Below are 18,971 nucleotides of genomic sequence, written 5' to 3' on the forward strand. Positions count from 1 at the left end.
AAATGCTTCATTAGAAACCCCCTGCGTAGATGCACCAGCTTCATATTAAAAAGCAGTCATTACCATGGCTAAAGGTCTCACGAATGGAACATTTTCCTGTGATTCTGTTATGACTCACATTTTTTACCTGTAACCGTATCATCTGAAGAGCATCTCACCCACACAGTGAGTTTTTAGACATAACCACAACACCCTGGTCTCGAGTTTTTGGATATAATTCAACCTTTAGTTAAGCAAGTTTGTAGAAAATGTCACTTTTGGGGAAATAACCATCTGATACATCGGCTGATTAAGGCCAAAAAAGTCAAACAAAATCTTAAATTTGGAAATAACAAGAAAAATTCATTGTATGCACAACCGGAAAATGTATAGAATGTTGTATAGAAGGTTTTTCCACCATACAACAGCAAAACCAGACAAGCATGTGTGCACGTACACACTCGCAAAAACTGACAGGTGTATACAGGTAAATGTAAGAAGACAGCTTTAGTGATGTCCAAACAAATAAAAGACCTTAACACAAGCAGCAGTTTCTTTTCCAAGCAGGAATTACTGATGCATCACAGTTGTGCAGCAAGGTAAAAGCTAATCCCTTAAGTCTCGGCTAAATATTTTAGAGAAGTTATTTCATTGTTCCTTGATTGGCAAACTAGTCATACACATAGTGGAGTTGCAATATAGCGGGTAAGTACATTTGCAGAAACAACAATTCATTTGATCAATGTTGGTCATTCCTTCTTAGTTTCTTCCTCCCCCTGTTTCACTTCTTCATAGGTACCATCTTCCTCTTTTTCATCTCCATCATCCGTCTTGGAGTTGGGGACCCAGAGACCCGACTCGATGCACCTTTTCATGTGAGCCTTCGCCTCCTAAATCATGCAAAACAACAACATTTACTTACAGGCCCAAAGAAGAACAAAAATACACATGTGAATCAGATAACTACACATTTTCGTAAATGAAATATGAGTCCCAGCAGATTCAATTGGTCTAAAGAGACTGCTGTTTATTGGAAACAGATAAAAACAAAACTGTAAACTTGAACAAAGAAACCTACCGTTGGATCCATTTTGCTAATAACTTCTTGTAACATTCCAATGTCCTTGTCATCAAAGCATTTCTGCATCTCCTGCAATTTAGAAGACATTTTGTGAGGGATTTTTTTACTAACAACAGAAGATAAAGGAGAGTATTGACGCTTCATGAAAACAGCAGAACTTACAGCAGGCAGGGACTCGTACACGTCAACAGGATCGAGCCCTCCTGGTCCCAAACGCTTTTGTCGCTCCTCCTCCTCATATTCCTTCATGGCCTTTTCTATGCGGATCTTCGCCCTGCCCCGGACCCGCTCCTTAAATGATTCCAGCTCGTCATTGAAAGCATCCTGGTACTGCTGATCTGCGGTCTGTGAGAGGACACATCATTTGGTGAGTTTGGGGCTATACCATTGAGCATTAAATGAACATTTCAATGAATATTTGCATTTACTAGAGCGTTTCCAACACAGGAATTATTTGAGGAACTTGAGAAGTTAGAGTAAGTTAACACCACCTGAAATTGTGTTTTGTGATGTACTGGTGCAGCAAAGCAGGAGGGGGAAAAGGCTTGATATTTTCAACCAGAGAGGGCACAGAAGCACTCCAATGTGGTGTTAAGTTGCTCTTTAACCTGCGTTTTGACTGCAGCAACCAAAGAACTATATTCAGAGCCAGTACATTTGTTCCAATTGTTAAAAAAGTCCCTGCTCTGGAGGTAGTACATTTTAATGATTCATAAACTAATGAGGCAGGAGAAAGAGTGAGACGATCAAGTGAATAAGAGAAATAATAGCAGTTGTTTCCTCAAGAAGAAATAAATAACCATAGACAGGTGGAGAAGAGCCAGTCATATTTTCTTTTCCATCTCTCTATGTCCCCATCTCATCCATTCATTCATTACAATCAACTCAAACATCATAGTCACGATAAAAATTAATACAAAGACAACAAGATGACAAGTTATTTCCTCATATGTGAAAATTAACAATTGTAGGGATGCACCGATTGTGAAATTCTAGGCTGGTACCTTTGTTTAAAATAACAATTTGGTTGATACCCATGTTGTTTATTTTGTTTTTGTTATTTATAACCCTGTTTGTACCAAGTAAAAAAATAAATCTTCATTATAAAGAAGTGACTGAACTGTTTTAAAGTCATTCACTCCTTAATTACACCATCTTTGAAATAGCACAAATTCAAACAAACAAATTTATGGAAAAACCTTCAATCTAACCTTCTTTCACATGAAAAAGATTCTTTCCTTTTTCAAAACTGCTTCAAAAGCCTTTTTAGCTTGCTTTTAATCACCTACTCAGTGAGAAAAAAATGTCAGTACTATCACAGCCTTACAAACTGGCAGGATGTCACGAGCCAGTAGCATGGCATGAATGTGCAAGCACAAAATTGATCTGACATAACAGATAAATGTCGGCTACTGCCATTGGTGAATGTCATCTTACTTGCCGATTGGGTGATAGCAGTCAACAAAGTGAATATCTTCTGATATTGATGTTTGTCTGATTAATCAATGCATCCCTAAACAAATGCATATCAAATGCTGTTTTTGTAAGAATAATTTGCCTTGTACTTCTGATTCTAAGGAAACACAAATAAGAGTGTTTAGTTCCTCTGTTTCTATTTAGATTTTGTAGCATCCAAACACAGTTAGTCACCTTAATCTTGGCAAAAAATTGACGAAAGCAGCCGCGGGGGTCCACCTTGAGGCTTTTTGCCAACTCTAGAATGAACTGCATGACGATGGTCTGATGAGCCACTTGTTCCATCAAAGCGTGTTTCTAAAAAAAAAGGGAAGAATTTTTTGAGAAATATACAAATTTTAAAAAAGTAGAGAAGTTGTGGCAAAAAAAGACGATCCCTGAGTTATAGCCCATGAAACTAACTTAACAGTATATCTTAATATGCAGGCAATGTATGTATGAATGTAACAGTGTTTACCTCCTCAACTTCAAGGTCAATGCACATGATGACCAGGTAGTTGGCAGTCTCTTCACATACTAGATGAGGGTTGTCAGAGAGGTACTTTTGGCTGTCATCCCAACGTCGCAACATGCCTACAGTACAGACAGCAATGAAGGTCAATCTCTACTTTCACTTCCTTTACCCTCTAACATACAGTAAATAACAAGTTGTCAGTTATCCTTACCGAAATGTTTGATTTGCTTCTCATTTTTCTCCACAAAGGTTTTATGCTTTTTCTCCTTCTCTTCTTCAGTCTCCTCAGAAGAATCAGGGATGACATTAACAATGCTCTGTGGAGGACAGGGAGTGGCAGAGAATAATTATTACAGACTATGTCTCAAGGCCCGTAGAGAATGTCATTTCAGACATCACTGAAAATGAGAGGCATAAGAAGAAGTAATTAGTATGGGAAAAATTGAGAAGAATCTTTGGGTTACATTTCAAGATAATTAGTCTGTGTATTAATGTGTGACCCACTGCTACTCCTCCAGTCACATACCCATTTTCAAGTCATCACTTTTGTATAATAAATGATACAGTAATTCCATGTGGCAGCCAAAACATGCAGTGGTGCCATTAAATATAACAGTGGCACTAGCCACCTTTCTACATAATTCGCTTGAGGCAAGCAAAAAACATTCCTTATCATGATAGAAAGTAATGCTACTTCTGAGAGGACTAGCTACACAACCAATGCACTGTTATTCTGCTAGTGAGAATGTGTAACTTGCAAGACATCACGTTTATACCTTTGAGAATCATTAAGGTCCACCCAGAAAAAAACATAAGCCCAAATTTAAGGTTATAAAGGGCTTTATATTTTAATATCCAACAAATTCCAAACCAAAATAAACCAAAACCAACAGTCAATGTGTCTGAGCATGTATTGATTTACAGCCAAAGCCCGATGAAGCTTATTCCTCAGTGCCACAGAACTCTGTCATCTAAAACACACTGAACACAACAAGAGTAGTTTATTCCTCTCAGTCGTGTAAACACAAAACTGCCTCCCTGAGTATGCTCAGTAATGTCTGTCAAACACAAAGCTTCTGTCCAGTGATCACAGGGATACAGCATTGTAAACTGACAATGTTCACTGTAAAGAAGAAATGTGTTGCTCAACTGAACAGTGTAGCTTATTCAAGCAGTTTTAAGACAGAAAGGGAGTTCTATGCAGAAAAGGAATAAGCTATATCAGTCTCTGCGTACACCAATTTTACTTGTTATCAGGATAAATTCATTGTTGGTTGTGTTTTCTCTAAAGAATTGGCAGATAATACGAAGATAAAATAATGCCAGTGCTAATTTCTAACCATTGATTTGCCTGTTATAATTTCCCTATTACAATCTCCTGGCTGATTGTGTTTAACAGGTAAACAGTGTTTACCTGATGTTGAACTTTAATTATGATGATGCCAATCATGTATCATCACCATTGATGCAAATTTTAGAAAATACATTACAGGATTATTTCCTGGGTGTATACATGTTTGTGTATAAAACCTGTATTTATGTTCTTTGCTTTGCTGTGTGGCATTAAGGAGTTACAAAATTTCATTTCGTTATGCACACCAGTGCTGTTGAATTCTGTTATAGGGCTGCGTTGTATTACAGCAGGTGAAAACTATCACCCTGCGATACCGATTCAAAAGCAGTCTTGTTTGTCACATTAAGTTTACAACAGGCGGTGCTGGATTTGTGAGGCTGATACTGATATTGATATTTGGGAGTCTAACATATTTGAAATATCAGCAAATGCTAATTTTTAAATAAACACCTAACATACTCGAACAACCTTGATGTGGATCCGTTAATAATGTATGACCATAGCACATACTAAGTGGGACACTTCACAATGTAAAAATCCACTTGACATCCACTCTGGTGATGAAGACAAACATAATTTGGCATGTTTGGCCTGACCGATGTGTAGTCTTCCACTAAGGTGTACCAATAACCAAGGCAACATCATTCACTGTTGCATAGTGTGAGGTAAATTGCTCTCTTGCCCTACAAACACTCAAAGAAGGGCTTTGGGTGTGGGTCCAGAGCCCTTCATTTTGAAGCAGCCCCACCTTGCTGAAGCCATCCTTGCTGAGCGTATCTACATTCCATGGCATCTTCTTCTCATCTCGGTTGTGCTCATCCACCTTCTTCTCCCACTCCCGCTCCTCTTTTTTCAGTTTCTTCTCCTCAGCCTGGGCTTTGATCAGCTCTGCTTTGGCATCATCCGATTTTGAAATGGACAGCTCTTGAACTTTCTTCTGTGCCTCTGCAACCTTACGTCGGCATTCACGCAGTGTCTTATTCATTTCTTCACCTCTTTTGTTAAAGTCTTCCATCCGCTCCACACGTGCCTGAAGTACAGGTAACACAACATCTGTCACTCACAACCACAAACCACAGTTTCATTCACGTCCACCATCGTCTTTAATTATGTATCAATAGGTTTCGGGCTATCTGAAATACATTTGGTATTACAAAGTATTTTACTATAGTGGAGCTATACACTCTACCACTTGTTTTCTCAGATGTGGAGCTACTTACAAAAAAAACAAAAGAAGTTGTAAGTGCTTACATACTCGAATATAATCATTTGTAAATGTTTTCAGCACCAAAGTGAGCACAGGAAACGATTAGCTGCTAGCTAAAGCTAACGCCTGCAGTGTAATCAGTGCACCACACATATAACGTTAAACATCTTTAAATCTTGAGCCTTAAATTTGTACCTGGTGTCTCCATCTGAAGAGGCTGGGTGTGTCGATGTTTGGGTGGGTGTCATCTTCATCGTCTGACACCTCAATGTGGTCCCACACGCTGTAGTCTATCCTGGACATTATGCCACCTAGAACCTAACGTAAACAACGTTAGCTTGGAATATGTCTCTGAGGCTAAGTTACTGGGCTAAACGAAGCTAACCCGAAACCCTCAATCAAAAAAGCATACAACACAAGAACGGTGTTTGTTTCAGAAATGCGTATTTGTGTTCTCTACAGCGGATGGATGAGTTTAACCGGGACAAACTCGGGTAAACCTACCGAGCGTGTGCTAGCATGAGACCGCTACAGAATTCTAGAAAGATTTGCTGCTGCAAGTTTCCGCTTGACGTCAGTACGTCACTACGTCACACAGACGTACGACGCCGGAAGCTGGAAAAGACGAGCTTTTCACCTTCATATCAAAAATAAAAGTTCATTTTCTAGCTTTGTAAATTATTTTAAAAATAAATACGTAGTTGATTTCTTCTTCTTTGATAAAATTGTTATAATCTATGCATTCTTATTAATTAATGTATCTTCACTTTTATATGTTTTTAGGATATTTTTTTGTTTTATAAAACCTCCCTGGCATATGTTAATATGCTTTGCTTATGTGGCAATGCAGTATTACAAATACAGTTCTCGATTCTCAAACAATTGTACTCCTTCATACAAGAAACGGCTGTATTGAAAACATTTTCTCTGTTGATTCTACTTTTTTGTTTACTTATTAGACAGAGAAGGGAATAAAATAAAAACAATTACTTGTGCTTTTAAAGTTAATGACGAATGCAGATCTACATCCAAATACATTTGTTGCACTCAAGAATTCATTTATGAAAATGAAAAAAAAAAAGTATTTCCCTTCAAGGGACTTGCCCTCGAACTTCTCAAGCATGCAATAGTAAAAACTGATGATACTTTGTATGTGTAAAGTCTGACTGGCCATTAATGTGATAAGTTTATTATTATTTTTTTTATTACTGAATGTTATTTGGAAATGTGGATGTTGAAAAAGATATTTCGAGGACAACACATTGACATACATACATGATTTTACAGTCAATAGGCTCAATTTCTTCTTAACATCAGTCCAGCAATCCAGAGCTTCTTTATAGACAATAAGCTGCCTGAGTTTGACATACAGCAATCACACAGATAACTTCTCAGTAAAAGAGACTGTACCAGCTTTTTCAGAAACAACACATTCAGCAGTAATATGGTGAATGCCAATTCAGACCAACTGTTTCCTGCTCATGATGATTTGCACTTGTGGTATTTTTTTTTAATTCCATTTCCTTTCCTGAGAAGCTCTGTAAAAACGTTTTTTTTCCCCCAAAAAAACATTTATTCAGCATTTTTTAAAATAGCAAACTGCTGTTACTATTGTTTCACACATCTCATCGTATTTCCAAGCAGCAAACTTTAACAGGGAGAAAATAAATAAACATAAAATATGTTTGAGATCTGAAAACAAAAGCTGAAATGGCTCAATTATTATCTCCAATCACAAAATTCAATGTATCACTCAATTAACTTTTTATTTTATCATATAATTTTCCCTTTGCATATACAAATTAGTCTCTTACAAACTAACACCAGGTCACCAGACTCAACTGTACTAATGAGAATAACAGCAGCGTAATTTGTCCAGCCACAACAGCTGAGCTGTACACACATTCACACAGTATATCGTGACTATGTATACAGTCTCTGGGTCTAATCGGCCACAAATAACTGCAATCCTCTCTGTAGGTTGACCGTAGAAGAGCAGGGGCTTTAACAGATAATATCTGCAACATGACTGTCTCTGAAGCTGGGTGCTGACATGCACAAACATGTGCCTCATACCTGATAACAGGGTGTGGACTCACATAAAAGCGGCAGTGAAAAAATCAGTTGAACTTCCCTTGACGAAATAATACATTTGAAAGGTGACTGTGCCTGAGAGGTGTGACATTGAGACTTGTAATTCAAAACATTAATATTTGTCTCACTCCATTTGCTGTGGGTGTGTCTGCTCCAGGTAATATCTGCAATCACATTCAAAATTAAATAATAAAGATAAATAAATCCTAGTTTAAGGCGTTTGTACACATTCATCTTCCAAAGTTTGCACAAACAACTCAGTCCACTGCCCTGCTGCAATAGTGTTACAGTTAATAAAACACAATGTTTCAACCATTACTCCTATCTTCAGCATCCCACAAGGGAGCTATGTGTTACTTTTGCTATCCTCCCTGGGCTTTGAGTCCTTGAATCCGGAGCAGCAGACGGAGTTCCCGGCGGCTGTCTCGCAGCACCGCCGCATGTCCCTGATCACATCCTCACACATGCTCTCCACGTATTTGTTAGCTGCAGGAAGGGGACGAGGTTAGCTATAACGATCATTTCAGCAACACATAATGTCATTAAAGTGTTGGTTTCATGTACCTTGTAAACACATCTGAATTGCACATGCTTGTTTTTGACACGGGTCTTTCTGTTGCTTTGGCATACCTGCAAGGGAACAGACAGGGACAGTGTTCACAAGCTGTCCACTCAGTAAAGACACACCAGGTAACCACACAGGACCCGACACCGACTCCCACCTTTATCAGCCGAGCAGGCGGTGAGGTGGTTTTGTGCTGCGGTCTTAAATGTAAACGTCGTTTACTAATGTTAGCCGCCAATGCTAATGCTAAATCTACTTCCGCCTGCGACTGAAGGGCAAATGTTTTGATCACGTGACGTGCTGCCAGCGAATCAAATGGTCCCTCAAAGAGCGCAGCAGCGACATCTGGTGGTGGAAGGTCGGCATGACACAGGCGGTCAAATGAAACAATAAATGGCACAAATGGATAAAAAAATGTGTTTGTTGTTGTTATTATTATTTATTCCAGTTTTAATGTTTTCCTAAAGGGGCACTGTGTAGTTCTGGAAAAGTAATTCAAACTCAGAATTGTAATATTTAAAATATTAATGACAGAATAATGCAAATACATGTATTTTTTTCCACAACTGAATAAACAAGCTGTTCTCAGAGGAGAATAACATCCCCAGAAAGCTGTTTCAAGTTGGAAGCGTGGCAGGGTCCGCCAAATGTAGACAAAGTAAAACAGAATGAAATTGTGTTGTTCTTCATGGTCCGTTTGTTTATCCAGTCACGAAGAATGAATGAATGTTGAATGTTTATTCATTTTAAGCATAAGAAATCAATCAGTGAAGATCTTTTGCTTCTAATTAAAATTTCTTCCCAAAACACTACATAGTGCACCTTTAAAGGACAAGTTCACCCAGCTTTACAGCAAAACGGCGTTGCAGCATTCTCCTAAACAAATGTAAAAACAACAACCAATAAAAAAGAAATATAAAAGAAAAACATAAGATCCATACATTTCCAGTTGCTTTTTAAAAAAAGTTTTGTCCCCATCCACTTCAGTTTTTGAGGAGATACTGCAACCCTGTTTCGCCACGAACCTCCAGAAATGCTTTTTGGACTATGAAACTTCACTTGATTCTCCATCGTCAAGGGGATGAGAAGATAACAGCCACGATATTAAAATGTTTCATTTTTACTTTTATTCATAAAGATAAGCAAATCACGGTTCATATTTACAATAATGGACTGCTGATCTTCAACATTCGGTATTAAAATGTGTACATTAATGATAATGTAGTCATCATTGCTATATCCAGACGAGCTACGCGTTTGCTATGTTACAAGGTAAAATAAGTCTAGCAAAAATATACATTAGATACAGGATATCACATGGACAGCATACAAAGTGATCTATATCCCTAACCCCAAATCTACAATCTATCAGTTACCAAACATCGTATATTCAGATCTTTTTAAAAAAAATTAGATCTAATTCTGCCTGATAGCAAGATCCTCATAAATATCTGCTGAATGTCTTTTCTGTCTCCAAAGCTGCAACAGAAAAATCCCCTTAGTTGAGTTTTCCTTGTTTGTGTGGTCATCTGATCCCATCTGAAGATCTCATGTTTCAAACACCTAAATAAAAGCAAAAGAAGAGCAGATTAGGATGCAGTTTAGCTTGCACACATGCACACTTCACAGATCCCTTTTACCTTTGGTATTGGCCTTGACAATGAACTGCTTGCTCTTCTTCTCCAGTGTATTGGAGGCGGTGCAGGTGTAGGTCCCTGGCAGCAGTGAGGAGGAGGTAAGAACTGCTTCATCCTCCATCGTCTCCTGAGTGGGATGGGAGGATTGCCAGCTGTAAACAGGTGTAGGGTTTCCTGTGGCAGTGCAGTTCAAGGTAATCTCAGTGCCTTCTATAAGCTCCAAAGCTTCTGGTTCAGGACTGAGGAACATTGGGGGAACTAGAGAAAAAGATCACAGGGATTAGATCTACCATCATCATTGTCATTATCTCTTTTTAAGATTGGGAATACCTTCATGACTTACAGTACACAGAGGCATTAAGAGGCTCGGAGGTCACAGTAGGAGGTGGTTGTGGTCCCTCTGGTCCGAGCTCCAGCACTGCTACACACCTGTACTGTGCTCCATTCTCTGCTTTGGTTGGTGTGACGACGAGGATGGAGGACACTTGGACGGGCGAGGAAGATGTGAGGTCAGAGAAGGAGTGGTTGTAAACCTCGGTTTGCCCTCTGTACCACCTCAGGGTGAGGTACTGAACAGGAGCAATATTCTGAACCTCGCAGAGCAGCTGGTACTCTTTTCCTTCCACCATGGGGCCGGTGTGGTTCACGGGCCTGATGGAGACGCTATCTGGGGTTTCTAAATGGATAATAAACAGAGTTCACGTCATTAACCCGGTTCACATGTCATCCATTTTTATAATGTGTCTCATAATTAAATCATGATCATCATGATCATAAATCATCATCATCATTAAACAATTTCCCCTCGGGGATAATAAAGTATTTCTGATTCTGATTCTGATCTGATAACAGGAGTCGACTCACTGTAGAGGACAAGGTTGAGTTTCTCCTCACACTGCCTCGGAGCTGTGAAAAACACACCATAGCAGATAGGCTCCTCTATCCAGTCGATGAGACTGTCCACCTTCCACTGGACAGACAGGTCCTGCTGGGTATGTGAAGCACTGATGGCCGATTCCCAGCCAAGGACTCGCACGGGCCGAGCGGCCTCACAGCTGACTGACACCGGTTCCCCGAAGCCCACCACGACCCTGGATGGCTTGAGGATCAGGGAGCAACCTTCACCTGACACTGAGACATACAGGACAGCAGCAGCCATCATCATTACAGCCAGTTTCATCACCACCAACCTCTTGTAGCACTTTCATATACAGAAACAATCAGGCTGTATGTACCTGTTATGCAACCCTGTTACAACACACACAGCAAAATCACAAGCAACAAATCAGGAATTCTGCCTAATGTTTCTAAAATACACACATGTAGCCTCACCTATGACTGAGTCTGTAGCTGTCTTTATTTATTTCTACATTATGGCAACAAAACGTGCACTTTGTAGGCATATTTAATCTTCACAGAGTTAGACCTACAGTTTAACTGAAAACAAGTCATAATTAAGAATATAACGCTGCTACTTAGACACAAATACGCATATTTCGAGGCTACAAGGAGCTTTATCCCACACAACTCTGCAAGGAATGTTTTTAAAGGAAAATTAAACCAATGCTTTACTTGTTGCACGGATGGTCGTTATGATCTACGCTCACATTATCACCGATTATAGGTCACAGTCAGCCTTCGTTTCGTTTATCACCACTTTCAAAAGAAAATGACTGCACCAAACATCAGCTATTATCCCAACAAGTGCGAGAAAAACATGTTGCCTTCAGCGGCTTACCTGAGTAAAACATGCACAGCGTCAGGATCCATTGGAGAAAGTTGTTTCCCATGTTATTTTCCTGCACCGAGCCGTCGATTAAGGGGCGAGAGAAAAGAAAAATTCCAACTTGAACAAGCTTGGCTACTCTGCAGGGAACTATGTTGGAACAAAAGGGCCTCCTTCATCCCAGCTGACTGGGGGTGGGGGGTAAAAGGGAAAGAGGGAAATTTAACAGGTGGCAGGCCTCAGAAAAACACAGGCCGAGCCTCTGAACTGAACTGCAGTGATCTTTCAGCAGGAAATGACATGCCTGCAAACATCACAGTGAGGTCTCACCAGCGCTTTACTGTGGAAATAATATTGTGTTTTGGATATAAAGTTAATACATAAATTGCCTCTTTTCAATATCCTCTTCGTTAGAGCCAAATGTAGTTCATAAAATGTAGCAAACCAATAGATTAAAGTGCATTTATATTAATTGAGATGCCTTACAATAACATTTTACAATAACCATCAATAATAAGAGGTACATTTATAGTTAATTAAACTTTAGTTAAGAGTTATTTCACTGTTGATAAACATTGAACTGCTTTATAAACCCTTACCTTATAATAATAGAACACTTATACATTTTGTTGTAAAGTTGCAACTAATGTTTATAAAATGTTGTAAGAGGTCAATAAATACTGTGTTTCCTCTATAAACATTATTTGGGTTTATAAATCTTTACAGTTGCTTCATAAAGCATTTTATTGTTGACAGTGTAATCGCTATTAACAAAACTTTAATTAAAGGTGCAATATGTTACCAAAACAAATGGAGTAACTGCTAACTGCTGCTCGGTGTAGCTGCTTAACTAGTTAGCTAAGTTAGCCGTGCAGCTAGCGGTTCGGATTGGGAGCAGCCGGGGATGGGTTGGCGTTTATACTGCTAGCACAGGAGCTTTGGCCCAGGACAGGCTGGGATTAGCTGGTTAGCATGCTAACGTAAGTAGAAAACCCTACAAAACAATACAGCTGCGACATTAAAACTGCACGCACCTTTAATTCTAGATCAAGTTCAGATCATAAAACTACCTCTGTAGCTCAAACTTTCTTTTCTTTTCCTTCTACTCTGAGAATAACCTCTGACCATTGTACACTTCCTCGGAATGAAGACATAAATCTGAACTAGACTTTATTATTTATGATATCAAGGGAGCAATCTGATGTCTTTTTTTAACGCTCGTCACATTCCAGCCTTAGGCGTGTCCATGTTACTTTCAAACCAACCATTTCATCTGTTGTCTTGTTCTCTGGCTGTGAGCAAAAGCCTGTTTTCACTTCTGCTTGCATGCTTGTCTCCTATTGCTTGTGAACTCCATGCTTTGTGAGATCCCAGCAGGGCAGGAGGAGTATTGGTGTTGTGCAGCATGTAGCTTGTAAGCCCCACACTGTGACCAGAATGCTACACAGCATATCCGCTCTGACCGCAACTGCAGTGCAAGAGAGCAAGTAATCGGATGCTTTTTCTGTGTATTTATGGAGAGCACAGCTGGGAATCTCAATTCAGGTTACAGTACATGCTCACTTCACTTTGAATATGCTGCTCCTTCATGCTCTCTGGAGAAATATGTTTCAAGCTTGTGTGTCTATAATAATAACTTTTTTTTTTTTTTTAACTCCATGACAAATTGAGCAATATCCACTCTGCCAGGTCGCTATAGCAACACAGTCAGAGCATACACAAACAGTGCTTTCTGGCAAAATCCTGTAGTGGGAATGACAGGGATTGAACATAAAGAACATGGTCTCAGGAAAAAAAGGTCCATATTGGCAGGATAACAAATTCTCTCCTTTACATTCACATGGTTCAGCACTAATTAGTATGGCAGTCTCAGCACTGTATAAGAAAGATTGAATGAGAGAGAGGGAGAAAGAGAGAGAGGTCCAAAGGGTTGACAAAGAGTGGTAGTGAAACACAGTAATGAAAGACACTGGTTTGACTTTGCCTCAATCAGTATTCTGCCTCAGGATGTCACTGACAGAGAACTTGGCTGATGTATACGCACGCAACACATTAACACAACAAACTGTCAGTCTAACACATGATTTTTAATGTCTCATTCATGTGATTCCACAAAAGCAACTGATTGTCTTATCAGATGAAGGCACATTCCAGAAATGGCATGATCAGTGCAAAAATAATTCAACATTTCAGAGCTTTATCAGTGCATACATAAATCTTAAAAAAATACAGAACATGAAATGAGCATTATCTATGAATAAAATGAATGATAACAATAAAAAAACTCACTTTCAACATTATGCGCAATTGCATAAAAAGCACCCTCAAGTAATTACTCTAGCTGTATTGTAATGTCTGGAAAAATGTGGTAAAACTAAAAAAGCAACAAAATATACCTGAGCAATCATTTTTTTGCCTTAAAATTCGGTCTTTGAAGCTATGGCTGAAAAAAAAGATAAGCAACAAGGTAACAATAGCTGCTGACAGTTAAGTTGTACCCATCCTTAAATCAATGACTTACAATCAGACAGTTAAAGTAATAAAAATTGTCATTTTTTCCCAGAGGACTGCAGCTACTGGCCTATTACCACAGGCACACCCAAAGCATGGACTAGCTAAAACAAAAACATTGTCCTTACTTTGTTTTAAAATTAAAACTTCATAAGCATGTGATTGACAGCACACTTAATGAACAATAATTGGGCATTTATTGACATTTTTTTTAAAAAACAGTGTAAAAGTGTAGTGTAGTTCCCTTTGGCTTCTAATAGTTCAGAGTGTTCAGTCTTTTGGTTTTTGAATAATTTCTGCATTGGTTAAGAATTCAGCTCTGTTTTAATTGCAACCATAACATCTGTGATCTGTCTCAACTTAGAAAATACCCCTTTTCCATGTTAAAATGTCATCACCATTGAGTCACTGCTCTGTTTGTCAGAGCAGAGACTCAATGGTGGAATAAACTTTCCACCGGTGTATACAAATTTAAAAGTAATTTGATTCAATCAGTGCGTTTACATGCAGCTAAGTAACGAGGGTTTGATTTAGCTCTTCACATTCATGTATGTGCAGGATAAGGACTTCAGAAAGTGAAAGTATCACTGTGATAGCAGAGTGGTATTATTAGGAGATAACTACTATTCACAATAATACCATCAAAACTGAAACTAACACTGGGCTACTTTAATATCCTGACACATTCATGCTCCGAGGAACAGCTGTGCTGTCTGCTTGTCCTCTTACTGTACTGTCCGGCTGCTCTGAGAAACATGCACACCCATGCACACCCACACGCACTTGCGCACACACACACACACACAGAAACAATAATCTGGAAGCAGTATTATTTCAACATCTGAAATAGGTGAGTCATGCTTCCAAAATAAGGTCAGGGGTAGAACAGAAATCTGATTACTGACCGGCTGCATGTATAAGAAGATCTACAGTTTTCGCGTTATTTAAAGCAACCTGATTTCTTGAGTGCATGTAAATGCACTGTTTGTTAATATAACAAAGCTCATTAGTGGAGTTTTAAAGACAGCTGATAGGATAATGCATTCTTAACACCACAGCGAGAATAAGCAGAAGTACAAATCGCGCATGCAGAAGAGACCATGCCCCCAGACCTTGAAGAGACAAGAAACTGATACGTCTCTCCAAGCACAAAAAACATTAAAAAGAATCATTGTCATTGTCAAGGCATGCAAAAGTGTATTAAAGAAAAAGTCAGGCTCATACAGGTCCTGATGAGGTAGGCAATCCTCTCTGATAGTTGCTTTTGCTGCATGAAAAGGTGCCTTCAGGTGTCACGAAAAAAAATCCGGCAATGAAGAGCACGGCTCCAGCGACCGTAAATCCTCCGAGCAAGCCTGCAAAGGTGGTTCGGTCCCCTGTGAGAGACGGGAGTTTTGTTACATTCTCTCTGTCATCTGCTCAGAACTTCTGGTCTGTAAACAGAGGAGTTTCTCTTTTTGTAATAAACTACACATCCCAGAGTAAAGATTGAAACAAAAAAGACAGCCATTAAAATCCCAGCAGTGGTCCCAGGCTGACTACCTGGTGGAGAATAACAGCATGAAGGAATTATAGAATAATTAACACTGGAAGACAATGAAGGAGTGGAAAAAGCTCAGAAATATAATTAATTTAGTAACAATATCTTACTTTTAACTTCGATGACAGTGAAACGTTTGGTCGTGGTGCCTTGACCATTCCACGCAGTGCAGTTATAGGACCCTGGAATCTGGAGGGTAGGGCTCAGAATTGGTTGATTCAGTTTCTGATCGTTGTTCGCCTTTCGTACAGAGTCTGGGACATCCCAGCGATATTTCGGCATTGGGTTTGCTTTAGTAGTGCAATTTAAACTCATTCTGCTACTAGCTGAAATTTCCACAATCTCATCCGACTTGGTGAAGACTGGAGGGTCTGAAGAAATACAAAGAATATGAAGAAACAGAAGTAGTGGTAAAATGTGAAACATATCCAATCTCATCTGTGATGGTTACATTAAGATGGCATTAAAAACTTACACAGTACAGTCACTTCATATGACTTTGATTGGACCGAGGGAGGATTTGGTGCTGTTGCCCTGAAGTTCAGCTCTGCCTCACACCAGATCTGAGTTCCATCATCATCTCTATGGGCCTTCAGCCCAAAGACAGACGATACATTGATCGGAGTGGATGCACTCATGTCGTCTGACTCAAATCTCTGTGTAAAGCTAATACGTTTTCCCCTGTGCCAGTGCACAGTGAGGTTGCGTAACGGTGCAACATTAAAAATGTCACACCGCATGCGATACTCTCTGTGTCTGCCCTCTACCATGGGGCCCATTTCACTCAGCTGAGGCATAGACACAGTGTCCGGCATTTCTGTGTAAAAAAAAAAGTGAAGAAAGTGTTTGACCAAAATCATCCCAACACCAGTAGTATTGAATAATCAAAAAGGGTCTGCTTGGCAACCTTAGATACATTTAAAGTGCTGCTTACTGTAAACGGTGACTGGTAAGTATTCGTAACACTGATCCTTGGGGACATTGACGAAGCATTGTGGGTTAAATTTCCAGTCTGTAACAGAGTCAATGTTTAAGGTAACAGAAGAGACCTGACGTGTGAGTGGTACGCTTCCAATTGAAGACTCCCAGCCCATTCCTGTTATATTCTTGGATGATGAGCTGCAGTTGGCTGAGAAGGGGCCTCCAAATCTCACCACAGCACTGGAAGGGCTCATCTCAACAACACAGGTAGAACTCACAGCTTTCCCTAGAAGTAAACAGTATGTATTAGAGCGTACAGTACAAACAGCCATGAACAACACAGTGTTTTAGACAGCATTGTTGTGCAAAGTCTGGATTTTGACCCAGCATAGGCACAATGGACACTTTGAATGGGAGTGGTCACCAGTTAAAAAAAGCAGTACTGGCTGGTCAGTTAAAGATAGGATGATATAAAATAAACTTTAGTAACAATGTAAATGCATGTTTTTTAATTATAAAACTGTATAAATGCTATTTTCTGGTGCTTAAAGGGGCAGTTCACACCAAAATCAAATATGCATGTTTTTTGTCTTACATGAAGTGCTATTTATCTATCTCAATTGTTTTTGTGTGAGTTGCAAAGTTTAGGGAATCTTGTCCATAGAGGTGTTTACCTTCTCTCAAATATAATTAAACTAAACTAGGCCCTTAGATTGCAGTGCTCAAAGCACCAAAAAAAAAAAAAACATATTTGAAAAACTCAACAACAATGTCTCTTTGTAGAAATCCTGACAGTAGCTGCAAGATCAGTGATTCCCAAAGTAGCAATCTTCAATTTTGTAATTAAGTTTGAAATGACTGTAAATTATGTATGATATTAAATATTTACTTTGTTTTTTTAAAGTCATCAGAACTGATAAAACAAAAGAGTTAAGTTACATGTTATTCTTCTTTTATCTGACCTATTTTTACGCGGTATTGTGTTGAGGTTTGTTTACCACTGATATAGATCTATGCCATCCACAAACCTCAACCTACTCTGCTGGGTGGCACTGCAGGAAACACAAATTGTCAGGGGAACAGACTTCGACACAACATCATAACGTATATCGCGTCAATAACGGGGAATTGTAACTGCGTGTGTTGAAGGATATGCAAGTTCACAAGCTTTTAAGCACATGTGGATGGATCATTAATATTTCTTGCATTGCATTCGGCTCACATTCACACAGAATTCTTCTGTTTATGAAATAACATTTTTCGTGAGAAATGCTTCATCTAAGTCTCATGTGTGGATCAGAGTTAGGATTAAAAGTTCTGGTGGACCCCAGGAGGTTTTCAGATTTCAAATTTCAAATTGGGGCAGCGTCATTCTTGAGTTTGGGAATGGCTGCTCAAGATAATGCACAGATATTCTTGTAAGCAGTTGCATCTAGGAATTATTATCTCTGCAAATCACTGTGCAGGAGGAAGCAAGAGTCTACTCACGGATGAGAGGCTAGGTAACTAAGCTTGCTATCATTACAACTTGCAACTCACACCAAAACAATGCAGACGGATGAATAGGACAGAAATATGTGTTTTTGATTTTGGGGTGAACTGTCCTTTTAAATAAATTAAAAAATCCTTACACTTGTTTAAAAATGAATACAGAAACAATATCCAGAAATGTCTGTAAAATTACACAGATTTGACAGTAAAACAAACTGTAGGACACTGCAGACTGCTTGTGAGCTTCTGCCCTCTTGTCCAAACTGAGATTTTGGATAATAACTTAGAGTTTACACATGAGATGTAAGAAATGTTTGACAGAAACCTGCGGTGGTTTATAAAAGCAAACATTAGATCATCAGATTAACGTTTACCCAACAAAGGGCGTAGTCCATCGTGAGCAATCGCAGCTGTAACTTTCACACTATCATAGGCCAAGCAACGAGACAAACATGTAAAGTTAATGTAGATCAATAAAAATCTACGGAACACGACAGAAAGGAGTTACCTGTCCACGCCATGAAGACGCTCAAAATGAAGAACCACATGTTGATTTCACCAGCGTGCCAACCTGCAACTTTCTCACTGAATTCAAAAGTAAAACCGGTTCTGTTGACACATGAGTCGCTGTAGGTACGTGCGCTTTCTGTCTTCTCACGAGTGACTTTGAGTCCATAGAAAGTCCCGAAAGCAAAACTAGTCCTGTGGTGCGTTTATGTTCCTCGGAAATTCTCCACACGAGCTTCGCAGCGGGGCTGGGTGGATGTAAACAGTCTGCTACACACCGTTTTATGAGAGATGAGGCGGGGCTGCACTCAAGCGAGGGTAATTTAAAGGAATAGTTCGGTATTTATTTCTGCTTTCTTGCGAAGATACCACTCTCATTTTACTCGTCAGGTAGCCGGCAGCCTGTTAGCTTAGCACACCATGAAGAC

General features: G+C 39.3%; 3 protein-coding genes across 4 annotated transcripts; all 3 read right to left on the reverse strand.

Annotated features, from left to right (window-relative positions):
• Positions 1 to 199: 199 nt before the first annotated feature.
• LOC141019759 (hsp90 co-chaperone Cdc37) lies at positions 200 to 6,110 on the reverse strand. The gene is made up of 9 exons (XM_073494759.1): positions 6,056 to 6,110; positions 5,747 to 5,869; positions 5,093 to 5,374; positions 3,202 to 3,307; positions 2,994 to 3,109; positions 2,711 to 2,833; positions 1,223 to 1,405; positions 1,058 to 1,129; positions 200 to 869 (listed from the first exon to the last, which is right to left on the reverse strand). Exons 2-9 carry the CDS (start codon positions 5,852 to 5,854, stop codon positions 729 to 731), a joined length of 1,131 nt encoding a protein of 376 aa, XP_073350860.1. The 5' UTR covers positions 5,855 to 5,869; positions 6,056 to 6,110; the 3' UTR covers positions 200 to 728.
• A 1,188-nt stretch (positions 6,111 to 7,298) lies between these two features.
• On the reverse strand, positions 7,299 to 8,447 carry cmc4 (C-x(9)-C motif containing 4 homolog (S. cerevisiae)). Of its 2 annotated transcripts, XM_073494539.1 has the most exons (3): positions 8,368 to 8,447; positions 8,210 to 8,275; positions 7,299 to 8,131 (listed from the first exon to the last, which is right to left on the reverse strand). In XM_073494539.1, the coding sequence occupies exons 2-3, from the start codon at positions 8,271 to 8,273 to the stop codon at positions 7,992 to 7,994; spliced, it is 204 nt and encodes a 67-aa protein (XP_073350640.1). In that variant the 5' UTR covers positions 8,274 to 8,275; positions 8,368 to 8,447; the 3' UTR covers positions 7,299 to 7,991. The 2 variants fall into 2 exon arrangements, with proteins under 2 accessions (XP_073350640.1, XP_073350641.1); XM_073494540.1 differs by having other exon boundaries at positions 8,210 to 8,437.
• Positions 8,448 to 9,509: 1,062 nt separating this feature from the next.
• On the reverse strand, positions 9,510 to 18,676 carry LOC141019977 (vascular cell adhesion protein 1-like). Its single transcript, XM_073495014.1, has 9 exons — positions 18,545 to 18,676; positions 16,559 to 16,831; positions 16,100 to 16,441; positions 15,735 to 15,995; positions 15,309 to 15,460; positions 10,712 to 11,048; positions 10,191 to 10,523; positions 9,851 to 10,105; positions 9,510 to 9,773 (listed from the first exon to the last, which is right to left on the reverse strand). Exons 1-9 carry the CDS (start codon positions 18,582 to 18,584, stop codon positions 9,766 to 9,768), a joined length of 2,001 nt encoding a protein of 666 aa, XP_073351115.1. The 5' UTR covers positions 18,585 to 18,676; the 3' UTR covers positions 9,510 to 9,765.
• Between the last annotated feature and the right edge of the window lie 295 nt (positions 18,677 to 18,971).

The sequence above is a fragment of the Pagrus major genome, chromosome 23 (genome assembly GCF_040436345.1).
Source record: "Pagrus major chromosome 23, Pma_NU_1.0".
NCBI lineage: Eukaryota > Metazoa > Chordata > Actinopteri > Spariformes > Sparidae > Pagrus > Pagrus major.